Here is a 19986-nt window from a genome sequence, read left to right as displayed (position 1 = left end):
AACATGAAATAAGCTATGAAACAATGGTTTATTTGTCTAAGTGGCTGTGTATTAATATCTTTTTTTTTTTTTTTTTAAGATTTATTTATTTGAGAGAGAGGGAGTATGTGTGAGCAGGGGGACGGGCAGAGGGAGAGAAAAATCTCAAGCCAACTCCTTGCTAAACGAGGAGCCCAGTACAGGGATCGATCCCACAACCAGAGATCATGACCGGAGCCAAAACCAAGAGTTGGCCACTTAACCGACTGTGTTGCCCAGGCTCCCCGGTTAATGTCCTTGTAGTCACAAACATCAGCCTCCCTGCAAACAGTGGGAGTACCCACTGTACGTTCTTTGGCAGTACTGCCTGGCTCGGTTAGGCTCTGATTTGTGGCCTGCTGAATGGTGAAACATCTAAGATTACTGTCTTGTGCCTCGACCTGGGCATGGGGTCATCTGTAAAACAAGGTTTTTTTTCAAGTACTCTCCTTTTCCTCGGTGTGTGTGTGTATACAGTCCCCACGTGTCTCTTGGGACGAGAAGGAGGCATTTTGCCCCTCCTCTGGGGGAAGGTAGCCCTGTGGCCAGCACCCCTTTGGGGAGGTGCTCTGGTGCTGCTCTCCCCAGGAAAGGGCAGGGGACAAGTGCATGGCCTTTGCGGGCCTGGGTGCGAGTCCTTGCTTCACTGCTTTCTAGCTGTGTGCCCTTGGGGAAATTACTTAACCTTATTGAGGTCTGATTTTGTCATCTATGAAGGTTTTTTATTTTAATGTAAAATATCCCTACCCCAAAGGGTCGTCACGAAGTATTAAAAAGATGACATAATTTGTCAGGTGCCGGTCAAGTGCAGTAATGGTGAGTAATGCGATTGTTAGTTCCAGCAGTGACTTATTTGCCATCAGAGGTTTTAAGGGGCTCCCCAGGCTGCTGGCTGGGCTCTGCTTTGAAGGTCACTGCCCTGGTAACAAACAGTCTCGTGACCTGACTTTTCTCTAACGAGTAGATTTAGGGGTTAATCTTCCGGACCCTGTTCCTTGGCAGGCCTTGGACCTTTATCACTATAATTGTGTCATTGGAACAGCTTCACTGTGGGGTGCCTACAGTTAGCCTCACGTTTGAAATGTAACCTGCACCAGCTTATTCTCTTTTCTCTTTTTCATAGATCTATGAGGCCCAGCCGGACATTTCCCGGGCTTTTCAGACCAGAGAGTTCATCCCCTTGCCTCGGCTCCTGGCAATGGTGATGGTGACCACCGTGCCCCTGGTGTGCAATAAGATCATGTTCACCCAGGCATTAAATGTAAGTGGTTGCCTTTCTTCTTCTAGAACTTTCTCCCTTTCACCGCATCGGCCTTTCTGGGGATCGTTCTGAGAATGCCAGCCTGGATTTATTGGATAGTGTGTTGTCAGTGAGCCTCAGGCTTTCCGCGTCCACTTACCTGGGCAAGGGACCCTGGAGCCCAAGGAACATTCCTGCCAGGGGATATGGCTACTGCTTTAACTGCTCCAGCACAGAGCCAGGACCACAGCCCCCCACATGGCTTTCTGCACCTGCCTGAGGGTGGGAGCCTGTTGGACTCAGACGCAGGGCAGTGTGTTCAGCTGCAGCCCAGTGTCATGTATAAAAGTATCAGTTGAGGATTTGCAGATAGGGGTGGGACTGAAATTTGCCCGGCAGATCCCGTCTTTTGTGGTGTAAGTGAATAGTGTTAAAATTTCTGGGGAATGTTTATTTTGAGGATCAGCTATTTCAGGCCTTTTGAGAGAGGACCTGTTCATGGAAGAAATTGGCATGTTCACGGAAAAATTAAATTTCATATCATTATATGTTGTAAAGGTCCCCAATTCCCTGCAGAAGCCACGTTCTGAGGGATGAGTGCATTAGTACAGCTCTGGGGCCTTAAGTGAATGGCTGTGAGCTGTTGGCACGCATGGATCTTTGGGTCTGCTAGTTCCTCCTGTTCCCGGGTTGCCTCAAGACTTAGCTGGGGGAGGCCGGGTGTCTGTGGGACAGGAGGGGTGTCTACCCTTCAGGCAGGCTGTGTTGCCGTGTGGATGCAGCAGGACCGGGGTCTGCTGTGGCGGGTCGCATGGGCGCGAGGTGGCCCCAGTGATGATGGGCAGTCGGTGCAGCGCGGCAAGGACTCCCTAGGTCGTGCAGTGGGGTTCAGCATTTCTTTTTTTTTTTTTTTTAAAGATTTTATTTATTTATGTGACAGAGAGACAGCCAGCAAGAGAGGGAACACAGCAGGGGAGTGGGAGAGGAAGAAGCAGGCTCCCAGTGGAGGAGCCCGATGTGGGACTCGATCCCGGAACGCCAGGATCACGCCCTGAGCTGAAGGCAGACGCTTAACGACTGCGCTACCCAGGCGCCCCGGGTTCAGCATTTCTAATGCCTGTCCAGGGTTTGTGCTGAGAGTGGACAGTGAGCGAGGAACAGGGAGGAGGCCAGTGTGGGACCTGGCAGAAAGGCCTTTTGTTCTGGTTGCCGAATCATAATAACCAAAATTAGGACCCAGCTCACTTGCCCCTCAGTTTGGTGGGAGACACAAACTGTTTAATCTTGAGGGGCTGTTAAGGAAACAGAACTGAAAGGCGGGTGTCGGATGAGGCCCCTTTCTGGGTGGGAGACCACGTCGCCGGTGGCTGTGTCCCTGTCCGCTGGGAGTGGCTCCGGCAGGCCATCTGAGATGGAAGGCTCGCTACCCGCTCTCACACTGTCGTTTCAGGACCACGGGTGGTGCCCCTAGATGGGGTGGCTGCTGGGTGAGGAGGGGATGTCCTTTCTGTCCTGTACTGCCATCGTGTGCAGGTGCAGGGCTTTGCCTTGGCCTCAGTGGGTCCTTCCTGACTGGGACAGTGAGGCAGCGACTTGGGCGTGATGACTGTGGACTCTGTGTTTTATGTTTTTCTTGTCTTTACGTTACTATCGGAAAGTTTTTAATAGCCTAATTTCTGATTTCAGAATCACAAAGAAAAGAGCTTATTTTAGAAACTGGAAATCAAGTGTTGGGAGGCAGTGTGTGCCCACGAACCCTTGTTTGGGCCCTGCCTTTGATGCGGTTATGGGGAGGGAGTCGTTGCTGGCCTGGAGCATTTCATGTCACGCTACTTTTGTGGCCAGCGTACATGTGCGATGAACCCCCAGCTGATTAGAATGCAGGCGGAATGGGGTGTCGCACTTGTGTCTGCCTGCCTGACAGTCCTCTGTGGCCCAGCCGGTGCATCCCAGCTGGGGCTGCACCTGGGGTGTGCCTGGGCCTGCCAGACTTGGTCAGGGCCAGCCGGACACCAGGTCTACCAGGAGGTACCCGGGTTTTGGTAATAGCTCAGGTTCTTGAATTTCATTTCATCTCTATAGCGAGTGAGGATTTGGAATAGTCTCCTGGCTGTCGTTCTGGTCCAAGTGAAAAGGCTGGTTGTTGGAGGCCTGTGTTGGGGGCTGCACGCTTCCCAAGCCTGGAGGTGGTTTTTCATACTCAGAACGTGGTGCCTTTCTTGTCACCGGGGCACCCAGCATTCAGCACTTTTCCAGGGGCTGGTGGGGTTGTGGTGAGATCGTACCTGTTCCTGATGCAGGTAGTCCACGTGAGCTCAGTGCCTGTCAGAAAAGACTTACCAAACACAGACAGTGAAACAGAATTAAACATAACTATCAGATTTTTCTTTCAGCTGCCATCTCCTCAGTCACTGCTGAGGTCAGATCCGCAGGCAGTCAACAGGGCGGGTCCCCAGGCTGCTGCTTCTCGCAGGGTCGAGGCTCCCCGGCTCGTGCGGCCCTCCCTGCCAGCAACCTCAGGAGGAGTAAGAGCCAGCCAGACGCAGGGCTTGGGAGGTCTGTGTCCACCAGTGCAGCCTCCAGATGTGTGGATTTACCTCTTTTTCTTCCCAGTTGGACAGCAAGTCGGTGAAACACACAGCTTTATCCCTTATTTCCGTCATTTTGAAAAGAGCGTTGAAAACTGTTGACCACTGCCTAAATAAAGAGACGTGGCAGGGATCAGGCGTGTACTCGGCCGCGGTGATGGAAGACTTCGTGCGACTCTTCAGAGAAGCTCTGAGCAAGGTAGGTACGGCAGCAGCTGTGGCCATTCCGAACGAGGTTCTGGAGCCTTCCTTATAGCTGTCACAGGCGAGCACAGCAGGGGAAGAGGCCGTCCCAGGAGCACAGAGGCCAGGTGTGAAATGAAGTGCAATGGAAGGGTTCGGGTGCTCCTGGGACCTCCAGCCTCCCCAGGAGCTGCTGGTGGTTCCCTCCCCAGCCATTGCACATACTGGATTATGGCCAGCGTGAGGGGGTGGCTGGGGAGGCCCCTCCCACGCCCTCCTCTCCCGGGGCCTGTTCTGGTAAGTAAGGAAGGGCAGTCGTCATCTGCAGATGGGACGCCTGCCCCAAAGGAGCCAAGGTCACGCTGGTGAGGCCCCCGGCCCGTCAGAGGACAGGTTTCTTTTTTCCTAGTGTCTTGCTCAGGCGAATGAGTCTTCGGGGGTTTTGTTGTAATGGTGGGTGCTTGTGTTTTCACCACGTCCTTGCTGTATGTCGTGGGAATCAGCACAGAGAGAACTCATGGAGCGTGTGGGCCTGTGTTCCTCCCCGCATCCCGTCTCTTACACACTCACACACACCCCCACTCGAATCCTCCCTTTTGTTTTGCTTCTCTGTAGTAGGTTCATTTCATTTGTTTCCCTCCCTTGTTTAATGTGCGTGGTTTTGTGTTTATTTGTTTTCCCTTTTAGATTTTACCAGACCTCAACACCATCGTGTGGGTCTGGCAGTCCCTAAGAAAGCAGGACACGAAACAGGATGACGAGAAAGGAAAGAAGAGGGACAACCGGACTCCGGCCGCCTGCGGGGCTCCTGAGTGTGGTGAGTGTTGTGCGGGGCTCTGCTGTGTGCAGACAGAGGTGGTGTGGGCACCTGGGGACACCTCCTGCCTACAGGGGCTTTCAGGGGATCTATTGGAAATGCGCCCAAGCTTTATGCAAGCACCAGGTCTCTCTAAAGACTTGAACGAAGGGTGTTGTGCTCTGGCCTTTCCATGTTGGGGGGCTGGGGGCTCTCCTTTGCTATGCAGGTAGAGGTGGGCTACACAGTGCCCCCAGTGATGAGACACATTGACTCAGACCTTGTTATTGGCCTGCCAGGCAGTGGGCCTTGCATCTTCTGTCTCTGTGCTATTTAATCCTCGCGGTGGTCCTGTGGTGGCCCTGCGAGGGTAGGCATTGTTCAGATGAGGGCGCTCAAGCACAGAGAGAGCAGCTGTAGCCTGTCCCGGGTCACGGCACCGAAATGAGGATTTACACATAGTCTGTTTGGACGGTCTTGACCACATTGACTTCGTAGGGATCCGTCTGCAGCCTCTGCGTTCAGCGTGGAGTTCACTGCAGTGGGTCACGGGTGGCTCGACTGCTTACTGACTGCTGATGAAGGACAAAGAACAAGCATGTTACCTAATTTAAGGTGTTTGATCTTGGTTCAGATGATGCAGAAACCATTCTTCTGAAAGCTGTTCTGCTGCAGGTCATATGCCTGTACCAGAAGGTGGTCCCACACGTGGTCATGCAGTACAACTTCGACTTCAGCAAGCTCCTGAAAGGTGCGTCCCCAGAGCCCGCAGGTGCCCCTCTGCCAGCAGGGATGAAGGAGGCGTGGCTGGGCCAGAGCAGAGCCCCTGGAGCTGAGGGCTGGGAGGGCTGGTGGGCGGTTTCACCGGCATGCATGATCCCCCAGCCTGGTTATTTGTATTTGGACTAATACATTTCACATAGCCAGTCTTCCTTAAGTAAATATCAGATGACCACTTAGCAGCAGACAGAGAAGGGAGAAGCCAGGCAGCCTGAGTTGTCTGCAGGGGATGAGTGACAAATCCGATCGTGTGACATTAACTCTAAAGCCTCTTTTCAGAGGAGCAGGGGTGCAGAAATTAGAGGGCATGTGATGTAATGAGTACTGGGTATTATATAAGAGTGATGAGTCACTGACCTCTACCTCTGAAACCAATAATACATTATATGTTAATTGAATTTAAATAAAAATACATTAATTTAAAGAAAAAAGAAACGAGAGCCACAGAGAAGAGATGTCCCATTCGCGCAGAGGCACTTCTGACATCGTTGACTCATATTTTCCTCAGTAAGGCAGGTTCAAACCACATCTTGTAAAAGTTAAAGTTACGCTTGTCTCGTCACGTTTCCTTGATGGAAAAGTTTGTCTAATAAAATCGACTTTATAATTGGGCCTACAGAAGAAAACTTGCAGAGATATCATTCCTGGGATTTATATAAGCTATTGGAATAATCCTAATGAAAAGCTATAATTAACTTTTTTAATTGTTTGAAGGCAAAAGGTTCTCTTTTGCTGTGAGAATATGAAATTTATCATTTACTATTTAGTACTGTGTCGTTCCCAAGCAAAGAGAAACCCAGAATTCAGGGCAGAGGATAAGGACCCAGTCTGGGGCTCCGGTGGCCACAGTGTGCTCACGACATTTCTGCAGTCTGGGGAGTGAGGCCGGTGCCTCCCGCCGGACTGCCCCCAAGGGGCAGCATGAGGCCCAGGCTGTAGGGAGAGGTCGGTGGGGGCCGGCGGGCTGCTTTGGGCCGGTGGAGTTAGGGCTCTTTGCTGAAGATTTGGAGAGACCACAGGAGGGGGAGGACACGGCAGGTGAGGTGCGTCTGGGCAGAAGAGTGGGCCCAGGACAAGGGAGGATGGAGCCCCAGATCCCCCTTCTTATTTTTGCGAATGGAGTTCCTTCTCTGGTCCCCTTGGCCGGGGCAGCAGTGGCTGGGTGCCTTCCTCCACGTGACTTGCTGTCTGTGCTCCTCTTTCCTGCCCACAGGCGTCATCTCGGAGCAGGGCCTCCGAGAGGAGGTGCCTCCCATTCTGCAGCACCACATTCTCCAGGTAGCCCTGGAGCTGCCCGCCAGCAAGTTTTCGTGGTTGAAGGCACAGGTAGGAAGCGGAGAGCTCCCACCTTCTGTTAACTAACTCGCGGGCATGTTGGTTTTTTGGGCCTGGAAATTTCTAACTGGATCAGAACCTGACGGTTGGTTACAAAGAAGACATTCACGGTTCGCCTCTCAGACGCACCTAGAGCAGAGGCCGGGGCCTGAGAATCTCTTTGCTTTTGCAAAATAAGGTGTTTCGGTGGGTCCTGACTGAAGCGATATCATTGCTGGGCATTGGGAGTTTGGGTTGGGTTTTTTTTGTTTTTGTTTTTAATCTTGACGACTTTACATTTTGCTTGTCTTTTAAAACCTTTTTGGAAATAAAATACATTCCTTTTCCTTTGTTCTCATCCTGGAAGAACGTAAGACAGAGATGGGAATAGATACCAAGCCAGGAGAGAATTGAGGCTGGTGGAAAAATCTGTAAAAATTGCTGGCATTTTTCCTGCCTTTAATAATGTCTTCTAGGACTTTCCGGAGAATATAACATTGAATCAAAGGGAACTCAAGACGGAGCAGATACTTACCTGTGTATTTAAGCACGGGATGCCAATCACTTCTATCCAAAGGAAAAATGAGTGGGCAAAATTAAGCCTTGTCAAAGTGTGTTTCTCAGTAACTCAGATGACTGTTTTTTTAGTGACTTAGATCTTATTTAAAATCTTACGGAACTAGTAGTGTGGAAATGTATGTGGGCATTTTTACATGTTGTATTTCCAGAAAGGTGTGAGAATAGGGGGGGGCGCTGGGGTCTCCATTTTTCCCCACGTCCTCTCCTGAGGTTCACCTTGTCGTACTTGAGGATTGACACGTGTGCTTCATGCATCCGGAGCCACTTAAAGACAGGGCAGCTGGGGCACAGAGGGGTTAGGAACCTGTTCAGGGTGCCAGCTGTAGCTGGAGGATCCAGGATTGGCCCCAGGCAGTGTTGGCCACGGCCCTGCTCTCAGCCTCTGCACCTCACTTTGAGGTCACAGCCACCCCAGAGAGATGAACAGCCGGGGAAGTTGAGTTTTTCACCAGAGCGGAACAGGGCCAACAGGATCCTGATGATTTATTTGGAAAGTGAGCAGAGGAGGCCTCTTAACTTTGCAAGAACTGGTATTAAAATATTAATTTATATTCAGTGCGCCCCCTTCTGCTGACAAGGTACAGTTGGCAGGGCTTCGTGAACACCAGCACTTCAGGTGTTCAGGGTCATCATCATTGCCAGGGACCGCGGGAAAACTCCGGCCAAACACAGCCTTGGTGGCATTGGGACCAGGGAACCGGAGCTCCACGTGCTTTGCTGAGATTGTACATTCAAAGCTCAAAACTTTTGTGAGAGGCTAAGTTATGCATAAGGGATCAATTCTGTCCACACCGGCATCTTGCTGGAATGCAGCCAGCCCACTTCCAGCTGCTCTTCTGGGGTTTCGTTGAGCTTCTGAGGCTCCTCATGTCTAAAATCCCAGCAGTCTTACCGGGTTGTAGTTACAACGAGAGGAGATGAGAGGCCTGGGAGCATGCTGGGCCTGCAGTACTGTGGCCTCAGCAATGTTGGTAACGAGCTGCTCTTCACACCCCAGGAAGGCCCCGATGCAGAAATTATCGGAGGAGAGCGATCTGTATTTTACTTACTGATGAAAATGTTTGTGACCAGTAGCCACCTGCAGCTCAAGTCATCAACCAAACTCCTGATCATAAAGGTGAGTGTTTTCTGCCGGTTCCTAATTCTGAGAGGCATTTTCACTCTTCGTTATGGTAGTAACGGTTGTTGAGTTAAGGGTGTATCGGGACTACTCTAAACCTAAAAATGGGAGGTTTTATGGCAGCTTTAATGTATGACATCTAAACTCAGCCGTGTTTCCAAGAGGCAGCACGGTAAAGTGGAAAACGTGGGCTTTGAGGTCCTGTTCCTAGATCTGAGTCCTGGTTCTCCTCCTTCCTGGGTGGCATTGGGCAAATCACTCAACCTCTCTGACCTTCGTTTTCCCATGATGAATAGGACTGATGAAACGGTAGGATTGCAGAGGGGAGTACTTGTGATCACGTAGTAGGTCACGCCTAGTATGTTGTAGGCTCAATAAATGGATTTCTGGCCCTTCTGGGAACTGTTCACATAGACCATCCCTCTCCCTTCTTCCAGCCTTCTCTGGGCCTCAGCCTTCCTGACCTCCTCGGGCACCCACCACAAGGGTGTCAAAGCCAGTGGAAGGGAACAGGGATTTGGACTGTTAGCTTCTTGTTCTTCCACTTGGTACTCGATGTAGCCGTAGGAAATCGAATTCCTTGTTCCTGCTGCGCAGCAAACGTCTCAGGGGTGCTACAGAATTCACGTCTGCTGTTTTTGGGGTGCGGAGATTTTACCTTTATTTGAAGTGCTGATCATCTTGCCGCCCTATACCCTTCTTACCTGAGCTGCTTGAGGAACATGAACGTCTGGGTGTTGACCTCTACAAGGTGCCATTTCCCCCTAGGCCGCACCTGACCCCGGCCCGATTTTGTGATCACTGACTGCACGTAGGTGGGATTGGCACCATCAGGTCTCTCTTCGGTGTGCTCTGCTGCATGGCTCGTGCAGTGGGGCTGCTCAGACTCTCAGTCTGTGGCATCAGGCCATTGGGGGACATCATTTCATCCCCCTGGTTCAAGGTCCTGCCCCTTGACACATTCTGTTCTCTTAGCAATGCTGGTACTCCTTGCCCCAGGCGTGAGGCTGGAGGGGCCGCTCTATAGTGTGCGTGAGTGGTGTGTTATCTTGGAGAATTTCATCCGGGTGCCGGTTGCTTGCTGTGAGGGCTGAGTCATGCACGTCTACCTGGGGTCTTTGTGAAAATCCAGGTATAAAAATCAGACTCCTAAGTAGCAGCTGGGTGTTTTTTTTTGTTTTTTCTTTTTATTATTTAGGAGTTGAAGGAAAGGAATAGGAAGCAGCAAGACCAGGGATCATGTGAGCTTTGATAGGGTGCAGAATGATCTCTTTTCCTTGTTTCCCTCAACCATGGGAGTGTTGTTTTGAAAGAGTGGCTTTTGGAGTAGAACTGCTGAGGAGACCTCGGCCCCCTCTGTGCTCTCGGGTCTCCGTGTTGTGCTGCTTCGGCTCTCACAGAGCACGGGCTCCATGCTGACCCCCCACCCCGACCCCCCGGGTCTGCTTCCTGACAGATTCTGCGGGACACGGGGGTGTTCGAGCACACCTGGAAGGAGCTGGAGCTGTGGCTGGGGCATTTGGATGACATCGCGGAAGAGCAACGAGAGCCCGTGATTCAGTTTTTGGAACGTGTAAGCACCTATTTCCAGTGTTAAAGGACCATGGTAGTGAATATGCCAAGTGGCCTTTAGCTTAATTAAGGCATTTTTGATGCACTGGTGCTAAATGCCCTGATTCTGGCTTACTTCCTAATTCCTGCCAAGATGTCAGAATTTGCTTAGTTTTCGAATCTGTAAAATGGGAATATATCACCATGTGCTACTTAATTTACTTTCGGAGACTTGTTTTTGCACAAAGAGAACAGTAGTATGCTTAGAGTGATATTAAAAGTTTATTTTAAAGGAATTTTTTTTTTTTAAATTCTATAACAGGGGCGCCTGGGTAGTCCAGTTGATTAAGCATCTGCCTTTGGCTCGGGCCATTATCCCAGCGTCCTGGGATCAAGCCCCACATCGGGCTCCCTGCTCTGCAGGGAGTCTGCTTCTCCCTCTCCCTCTGCCTGCCTCTTCCCCTGCTTGTGCGCACTTGCATGTGTGTGCGCTCTCTCTCTCTCTCTCTCTGTCAGATAAAATCTTTAAAAAAAAATTCTATAACAAAAAGTTAAAAAATTTTTGCAGAAAAATTCTTGTTCTTATTGAGGACTGCTAACATTTTAGCTTTTCCCTTATTTTACCGGTTACACTTTTTGGCATATTTGCATTTCATTTGTGACCATCTAAATGTCTTGTGCTTGACTCTTCAATGCCCAGGTTTTGCTGACGTTGGTGGCGAATCCCTATTCATACACAGACAAAGCCTCTGACTTTGTCCAGGAAGCCAGCACACTGCAGGCCACGGGCACGAAGCAGGACGCCGATGATGTCAGCATTCCCATCTCTCACATCGATGGTAGGCGCCCCTGCCTCTGTGCTCCTCGGGCTTCTGGAGATTGAGCCACCGTAGCAAATCAGTGACGAAAATGAGACTTGCATTCACGTCTTAGGCAGAGTGCAGACATCTGTTTCTTTGAGTCAAAGCACAGTGTGCTCTGGAAATGAAAATTGCCTATTTGCTCATAGAATGGGGAGTATGTACAGAGTCTGTTTGCTGGGTTATTTTTTGTGTGTGTGCAGCGTTTCCTCTGTGCCAGATGCTGATCTCAGCTCTTCATGAATCTGCCTCCTGCAACCTCGTGAACCACTCTGTGTGTCAGGTGGCCTTATCGTCATTTTATACAGTGATAAGACAGCTGAGGCACAGAAGGGTCAGGTAATTAGCTTTAAGCTCACACAGCTGGTACCTAGGAAAGTCAAGGTTTGAATCCAGACACTGGCTCTGGTCTGTGCTTCAACCCTTACACTTTTTTGCTTCTCAGATTTTGACTTGTTTGCCTCAATATCCAGGGTAAGGTTTGGGGGCTTCTCCAGGTCACTTGAGGAAACATCAGTCTCTTATCACCTGAGCTGGATATCCTGCATTTGTCTGGCAAAGATTTCAAGATTTTATAGGCGATGTCCTCTTCTGTTTAAAATCAGACTTCATATTAAACCTTTTCCCCCGGAGACATTTAGCTGTTACGTTTTCTCTTTTATCAAACATTCTCTTATCCCTTCCTATGGAGCTGTTCGCAGTGGGTTCCCTCAGCGGCTCTTGCCTTGGTTTGACTGTCCCCTTTCTGACTCAGATGTTCTCGACATGGTGGATGTCCTGGTGGAGGGCAGTGAAGGCTTGGATGAGGAAATTGGATTCTTACTGAATGAAGACATGATCCTGCTCACGTTCCCATTCAGTGCGGTGGTCCCTGCAGCCCTGGAGGCCAGGAATAAATTGCTCCATGGGACAGAAAGTGAAACAGGTACCGTCAGGATATTCTGGGGACATCATCCAGCTGGGCCTCTGCAGGGCAGAACGTGTGATTCCAGGGGCTCTGGAAATAATTGCTGAACATCCAAGGAAACAAGGTTCAGACCCACCATCATGATGGCTACCTGGTCTTTAGAGCTAAGCATGTAGGGATAAGAATCTAGAGGCTAGCCGGACTTCTGTGAGTTTGGTCATTTGAGGATAAGTCCATAATAGCACATTTGCTTGGCTGCACAGACCCCTGCTGAAACACTGATGTTCTCCTCTCCAACGTTTGTTCTTATTATCACGATGATGGGTCCTTCGTACTTGCTGGAAGTTGCTGGAAGTTAGAACCAAGGAAGTACTCCTAGATCACAATGGTGTCATTAGTCAGGGTTGCTCAGGCTTTGCTGCAGTAACAAATAAGCCCCAACATGTAGTGGTTTAACGAGGAAAGGTGTTTTTCTAGACCTTGTCACAGTCCAGCACAGATCGTGTTACTTTCTGGGGTGACTGTCCTCTAGGAGGCAGCTCAGAGATCCAGGCCACCCTATCCTGTAGCTGTGCCATCTCACGTATGGCTTCTGAGGTCACTGTGGAAGAGGAAGAGAGAGTGGACAGTCAAGCAGAGGCTGTTCTGGCCCGGCCTGGAAGTGGCTAAATCAGTCATGTGCTCCCAGTCTAACCAAAGGGGAGGCCCGTGTGCCGAGGTACGAGAAATGGGTTGGTGAGCACCAAGCAAGTCCTGACCCCAGCTGGCTTTTGCATCACCTCTTTCACACATTGGTGTCTACTTCCAGGCCTTGGGACTGGAAACCTGAGTGTGTGTGTCGCACATTTGAGGAAACGGAGCCCGGGTGCTCTCTGCAGTGACAGCATCTGCCTTTCAGTGTGTTGACCTGCATTTTGCTGGGTGTCGAATACGTGTGGGAGTTGGAGTTATTGCTGGTCACAGAAGGGTGGTCCCAGCAGGCTGCCTTCACAAATCTCATTCCCTTGCAGGGGAGAGCGTTGTGGCGTACCTGACGGCAGTGCTGACAGACCTCCTCCACACCCAGAGAGACCCTCTGGCTCTGTGCCTGCTTCTGCAGGCTTACGACAAGTGGGAGCCTCCGGTCCCGCCTTGCTGCCATCAGCTGGCCCGGTTCCACAGATACTACAGCCGCTGGATCCCAGAGCCAGCCCGAGAGGCCTTGGTAAGCTGCGGCATCACTGCTCCCCCGGAAGCCAGGCCTCAACCTAGAAAACCCCGAGGTGTCTTCCGTGGGCCACGCTGGCTGTGCCTCAGCTGTGTGGCTTTACGGCTGCTCGGTTTCCAGGGAGAGACTTGTTACCTGCTGCTTTCCCTGCACCAGAGAAGGAGCTCAGTGGCATCACTGCTGCCCACCTGCTGGGTTGGAGGACGGATGGCTCGGTGCTGCAGGGAATGGAATTTGCTGCTAGCCTCATGGCTGCCTCGTCACCGAGCTGGCTTCGGGGCGGGAGGGAGGTTGCCTTTTCTTTTCTCCTTACCAAGTGATCTGGCATGCCAGGGTCCTAGCTTTCATCAGTGGGCCTTAGCACGCCCCTCAGCCATGCAGGCTCAGCTGTCAGCCCTGGCGGCCCCCAGCAGTCTCCATTCTGTGGAGACTGGGAAGGTGGAAACAAGAAATTTTCTTTACGTGGGGACTACATTCTTGTGTAGGTCTGGCCCTGCTGCAGATTGTTTACGAATGTTGGGGGACAGGGGTACAATTAACGGTGGTGTGCATTTTACATTCAATTTTTAGCTGTTTTTGAAAAAGCAGGCAGCTCACGACCTCTTTGTCTTGTGATATTTGTAGCCGTCGCTTACGGTGGCTGCACGCTTCCATTCGTCAGGGCCTGCTGCTAACATGTGTTTTAAGTCACTTAATCCTCACAGCAACTCCAAGAAGAAGGTCAGGACTTACTGGGCTCGTTACACACGTGGGGAAACTGAGGCACAGAGTAGTTCCACCACTAGGCAGCAGTGAGCGGCAAGGTCAGGATTCCGCCCAGGCAGTGGGCTCCAATGTCCACACCCTTCCCGGCCACTGCCACCTCCTCCTCCCTCCCCTCCCCAGGCTAGGCTGTGGTTCAGACTTGGTGGTGGCCGTTCAGAGCTCAGGGGAAGTCTCGCAGCTCAGAGCTGCACCTCATGGGTGCTTGAAGGAAGGCGTCCACTCTGTTGAGTAGTCCCCAGCAGTGCTTCTCCCCCTCAGGGGGCGTCACACGTGGTCTCCGGGCCCCACCTGGAGTGTGTTCGGCTTACCACGTCTGCAGCGGGCCCCGGGGCTTGGCCTGTCTTGGCGGTTTGAGCCGCGCTGCTGCTGGTTTGGGGACCCCGCCCAGAGACCTGCTGCGTTTCCGGACACGTGCAGCCTCGTTTCATTGGCCTTAGGAAGTGGAGTGTGTGGAGTCACCGTAATAAAAGGCACGTGGTGGGGGTCACTAGAAAAGGCAGTGTGGCTGTTGTAGAAGAAATCAACAACTTCAGTTTGAGGTAGAACTCCGGAAGTTTGTCTTCATTCTGTCCGCTGTCTTGTTAATCTCCCAACAAGATGCTCTGACCAAGGCTCCTGCGGGAGGGCCTTCGGCAGCCATGGCGCTTACCGAGCTGGCTCCTTCATGGCTGTGATCTCCCAGTTCCCAGTGATTAATCACAGTCACTCTTCTTTTTCTTCTTCTTCTTTTTTTTTTTTTAAGATTTTATTTATTCATTTGAGAGCAAGAGAGAGTGAGCAGGAGTGAGGGGAGAGGCAGAGGGAGAAGCAGACTCCCCGCCGAGCACAGAGCCTGTCGCAGGGCTTGAGATCATGAATCAAGAATCAGATGCTTGACCGCACAGTGACTCTTCTGAGTGAAATGTGCGTCGCCCGCGGCCCCAGACTGCAGCGTCCGTTCCCCAGGGTGTGCGAACACCTTCCCGATCCAGGGCCTCCATGTTAATGCTCTCTAGGAATGTACGTGTGACTGAAAACATTGGGGCTTAATTAACTTAAATAAAATGCCACGCAGTCACATATTTTTTAGTATCAGGATGTGATTATGAAGTGTCCCCTTGTCACGAATGTCACCCTGTACCTGTCTTAGCAGACTGTGCACCTTTTTCATCTGTGGTTGTTTGTCTTTCCTCCTCTCCGGGCTTTTGCTGCCTCTCCAAGCCCCTTCAAACGCCAGGCAGCCTTCCCCCCCCGGGTCCACCGGCCTCGTCCTTTGCCACCCTGCTGCAGACGGCCTACGAGAGCGACGGGGGGCTCCTGGACGAGCGGGTTCAGGCGCAGCTGCGGGCGGCCCTCCCGCACATCCCGATGCACCGGGTCCTGGGCTCGGCCAGACACCTGCTGCTCTACCTCAGGAGCACTGTGGAGAGCTTCGGCCAGGTCAGTGCCACTGCGGCCTCTCCCCGCAGACATGCAGAGGTGGTCGGCACCCAGCTTCTGCAGGCCTCAGTACCCCTTCCAGAATCTGTACCCCTCAGCAGCCGCAGACGGCTGCAGACCAGAAGCTGACATGGTCAATCAGGCCAGGGCCCTTCCCACAGCACGCTGGATCGGTGCACTGCCAGACCTACCGTCTTTCACAAGCTTTAATTGAGTCACTCATTGGCGAGCTTTCTGTTCCCGGTGTGGTTTCCCTCACCTTGCTCAAGATAAACCTGCATACTTCATCGAGATTTAGGGGCACATCTTACTGAGAAAGGACTTTGAGGTTCTTGGTGTTTTACAAGGCATTGCCGCTCCAGCCTGTTTCCCTCCTCAGTCCTTGTTTCTGCTAACAGGCCCCTTCTGGTCTCGGAGGGACGCGGTAATCACGGTCGTGGTGACTGTGAGCCCTTCCCTGGCCTCTGAGCAGTCGTGCGGCTCTTGTCCTCACAGCTGGGCCGAAGTGCCGGGCCTGCCCTCCTGCAGCTCCTCCTGGACCTCCTTAGGCACCTGATTGTCCACTGCGTACAGCTGGATGCACAGAACCAGCAGAAATGTGAGGCCGCCCAGGCCGAATCCGACCTCTTTTTGGACATGGAGGCCATGGCCTCGCTGGAGCTGGCCGATGACAAGGTAGCGCTGCCCTTCTTCTGTGGGTCTCCTTCCTGTCAGCCTTTTCCTGTCGAGTCTCGGACCCTGGCTTTCCCTCTCTTTCTGATCCAACACGGGGACGTTTGTTGCAGGTGAATAAGGACACGCAGAACACTGAAACCCACCCCCGACCCCTGACCCCTGACCTTGCACCCACAGATAAGCATGGTGTAATTCGGACATAGCTTTCCAGTCGTTTCTCTGCTCCCCCTCGCCTTCCCTGCGAGCAGTTTCCTTACACTGGGCGACGTGAACATCTTGAGAAACTGGGAGCGTTTTCCTTTTGAGCAGTTGCAGCCTGAGTTGAACAAAGGCTGGGCTGCAGGTGCAGCTGGCCCGCAGTGCCACAGCGCCAGCTTCCAGCGCCGGGAAGCAGCCTCTCCCCTGCTGGGAGCCTCGAAGCCACTGTTGACTGGGGGCCAGGGTGTGTCTTTCCCTCACTGTCTGCCATCTTACCTGTTTTCCTGGACTTGGGAAGCAGCCATGTTCCTCATGTCCTGCTCCTCACAGACGGCCTCCTTCTTTTGATGTCCAGGTTGACTTGCTGGGTGGTGTCTGTGGGTGCGGGACCCCCTAGTAGCCGTTGGACAGGGGACGAGGTAGTGCTAACACGAAGTCGTGCTTCTCTGATTTTAATGGGCAGAGGTCCGTTGGAAGGTGTGACGGACTCCTCTTTCCTTCCCTGCTGAGTGAATGAGGAAGAGAATGTATTCCTGGCCCTGGGAACTGGGGTCACTTTGTTGGCTCGGAATCGTGTTCCGCACAGCTGCTTAGAACGACTGGATCAGACAGTTCTCTAATCCAGGAGGGGGCTCAGCCGCTGTCTGCTCGGTGGTTTGAACACAGTGGTGGGTCACTCAGGCTCAGCCTCTACCTGCATGTTACCTTCGGTTGCGGCTCGCGGGCTCGCACGGCAGCTTGATCCCCGTCCGCCGTTCCCAGGCTCGGGTTCTCTCCCGCTGTGGTCCCACTGCTCCCGTTGTCAAGATACCTGCGTCCCTCAATCGGACAGGAGTTGGAGGGACTGTGCAGCCGAAACCAGATGATTGGTCTTCCCCACATTTGGGCATTTGTGCATAGCCCATCCTGTGGTGGAGAGCAGTTCAGTTGTACGGTTAATTCATTCAGGCTGAATTCATCAGACACCTGCCGGTCTGGGGGGGGAGCACCAGCCCAGTCGCGGTCCAGCTGTCACAGTCACCAGGGGGGACGTGCAGTGCAGTCGGGTTATAACTTTGACCGGGCTTGGGTTGGGGTGCTGTGGGGCGCCCCTGAGAGAGGCATGAGAACTCGGGCTTGAGGATGGAATGACTTAGGAATGCTGTTCTCTGCACTCCCTCCTCCTCCCTGTTGGCACTGGGCCGTGTGTGAGGTCTGTACCTTGTCACTGTATTTCAGACGCTGGAGGAGGTACTCGTGGCCATCCTCAGACACCCCACGCTGGAGGGCTGGTACCTGGCCCTGGAGCAACAGGCCCTCCCTCCGCACACGCTCAGCCCCGTCCTTGTGAAACTCCTGGCAGCCCACCTCAGCGCGGGGGTCCTGCCGCTGCTGATGGCTAGCGCCCCGGTCCTCCAGAGCATTGGTCAGCAGGGCCTCCTGGCCAGGTACTCAGAGGCCATCACGCAGAGCGTGTTGAAAGAGTTGCGAAACAGGAGGACGGGTACGGCTATGTCGCCACCAAAGACCATCCCGCAGCTGGAGGCCCTGCAGGCCCTGCATCCCTACATGGAGGGTGCCCAGCTCCGCGAGGTCACCCTGGCCCTGCTGAGCCTGCCTGAGGCCCAGCTGGTGGCCCAGCGGCCCGCCCAGTCTCCCAGGGAGAAGAGGCACCTGAACGCTCTCGGCAAGACCCTGGTCCAGCTGTTGACCAGCAGCCCCCAGGACCAGCTGCAGAGCAGCGAGCTGCTCTGGGCCTCTGAGTTTGTGAAAGGCCTGGGGGCTCTGCTCCCCTCGTTGGCCGTGGACGAGCTGGACGCCGTATTCTTCCACGCCCTGCAGAGAGAGCCTGTGCTGGCCCCTGTGGTCGGGGTCGACGTGCTAGACTACTGCCTGGCCCGGCGGACGCAGGCGGCCCTCAGCATCGCCGCCCTGCTCCTGCAGCTGAGCTGCACCCACCTCGTGCGGTTCGAGCTGTGGTGTGGGCGGCCCGGCACGGGGCCCTGCCTCCAGGAGCGCCTCGACGACTTCCTGCCCCTCCTCCACGCCTACCTCCGGGGCAGGACGCAGGGACACTTCGCACGCCCAGCGGGAGGTACGGGCACTGGTGGCTTCGAGTGGCTGGAGAGGTTAAGGAGATGTTAAGGAGACGGAAGAGCAGGTCCGTTTCTAACCTGGAACGTCCATGTTTGGGGTGTGGGCTCAGTTCTCGTTCTCCTCCAGCCGCTGGCCCAACTCTGGAGATGGAGAAAGAGGGGAGATTCGCACCCACCGCCCCTCCCCTGTCTCGGCCCGTGGTTTGAGGTGCTACCCCCACGCTCCCGTCCATCCAGGCTTCCCCACAGGAAGCTGGGGAGGGCTGGGTCGAGGAGGGGTCAGCCCCAGGGCAAGGGGTGACCGCCCTTTGTCCCGTCCCATTGTCCCCACCAGAAGAGGTGTCAGTGAGTGACACTGAGTCAAGACAGCTTGGGCCCAGCCCTCTTCCTCCACCTGTAGCGTTTCAGGTCTGGGGCACTTTTTGTTCACCTGAAATTTAATTTCTTTTTATCGTGTGTGTGAATGATTGTTCACTCACTGCTTCTCCTCTGTGTGTCATGACTTCATACCAGTGATGATGGAGGTTTTAAAAAGTAAGAGAGGCCTCTTCTAGTCAGGGATCCTTTTTTTTTTTTTTTTAAGATTTATTTATTTGAGAAGCGAAGTGGGGGGAATGAGCAGGAGGGGCAGAGAGAACGGAAGGAAAGAATCTCAAGCAGACTCCACACTGAGCAGGGAGCCCGATGTAGGGCTCGATCTCACAACCCATGAGACCATGATCTGAGCTGAAATCAACAGTTGGATGCTTAACAGACTGAGCCGCCCAGGCGCCCCTCTAGTCAGTGATTCTTGGTGTACTTCTGACGGGCCTCTCCAGTTCCCATGCCTTTGATGCATGAATCCCGAGTGAGTCCAGAGCTTTGGTCCTCACGGTCCCATTACCAGCCTCAAGCTAGGCTTACGCTCAGGGCCCAGTGTCAGAGGGTTGACTGACGAGAGGTGACGAGTAGCCTGCTGATCAGCATTTAACAGACTGGCCCTTGCATTTGCCGGTCTCCATGGCATCTGTGCTCCCGCGCTGGCCAACCTCAAGCTATGAATGTGACCTCACCCAGTCACAGGATTCCTAAAAGTTAGCCACGGGCTCTGTGAGCGGGTACATGCTGGCCCCAGCACACCACAGTGTGTGACTGTTTCTCCTTTTTGTCTCTGCCTAGTGTCCTCTGCTGTCATTCCTGTCTTGAGGAAGGCCCTGTGGAGACGGCTACAGACCAGGCTTCTCAGCACGGACGGGCCCCTAGCATCCGGGCTGCATCAGGAGGTCCTGGCCCAGCTGGTCCCGTTTGCAAGAGCCAAGGACCTTGCTGTCCTCATGGACCATTTGCCTGGCTTGCTTCAGACTCCGGGCAGGCACGAGAGGTACGAAGGCTTACGCTCCCCTCTCCACTTCACTTTTCCCTGTAGTTTCTATAAACTAGTGGAGAGTTGCCGCACTGCTGTCGTGCCAGTCAGTGAGAAGGCACCTCCTTCTTCCAGCCATCCTGCCTGGAGCGAGCACGTCTCCATGAGTGGATGGCTCGGTCTGGTGCCCTGAGAGCAGTGGTTCTTAGCCGGGGCTGATTTTACCCCCTCCAGGGGACAGTTGGCCACGTCTGACATTTTTTATTGTCACAGCATGGTGGAGGGGGGCTGTTGCTTCTGGCATCCAGCAGGTCGAAGCCAGGGGTGCTGCTAAATATCTTGTCATGCATAGCACTGCCCCCTCCCCCA

At 53.1% G+C, this 19986-nt stretch overlaps 1 protein-coding gene across 3 annotated transcripts in view; it reads left to right on the top strand.

The window, feature by feature from the left end:
• Positions 1-19986, top strand: part of URB1 (URB1 ribosome biogenesis homolog) — a 67241-nt gene that overhangs the window by 20500 nt on the left and 26755 nt on the right. For all 3 annotated transcript variants that reach the window (XM_026513602.4, XM_057306629.1, XM_044378121.3), the window contains 14 exons: positions 1142-1279; positions 3872-4045; positions 4717-4846; positions 5460-5576; positions 6819-6931; positions 8496-8615; positions 10075-10191; positions 10870-11008; positions 11784-11954; positions 12947-13140; positions 15109-15327; positions 15823-16002; positions 17419-18274; positions 19434-19635. In XM_026513602.4, coding sequence (XP_026369387.2) covers positions 1142-1279; positions 3872-4045; positions 4717-4846; positions 5460-5576; positions 6819-6931; positions 8496-8615; positions 10075-10191; positions 10870-11008; positions 11784-11954; positions 12947-13140; positions 15109-15327; positions 15823-16002; positions 17419-18274; positions 19434-19635 — 2870 coding nt within the window. The remainder of the gene's footprint in view (positions 1-1141; positions 1280-3871; positions 4046-4716; positions 4847-5459; positions 5577-6818; positions 6932-8495; positions 8616-10074; positions 10192-10869; positions 11009-11783; positions 11955-12946; positions 13141-15108; positions 15328-15822; positions 16003-17418; positions 18275-19433; positions 19636-19986) is intronic.

Source organism: Ursus arctos, unplaced genomic scaffold (assembly GCF_023065955.2).
Source record: "Ursus arctos isolate Adak ecotype North America unplaced genomic scaffold, UrsArc2.0 scaffold_4, whole genome shotgun sequence".
NCBI classification, from domain to species: Eukaryota; Metazoa; Chordata; class Mammalia; order Carnivora; family Ursidae; genus Ursus; species Ursus arctos.
This window is presented reverse-complemented; position numbering and strand designations above follow the sequence as displayed.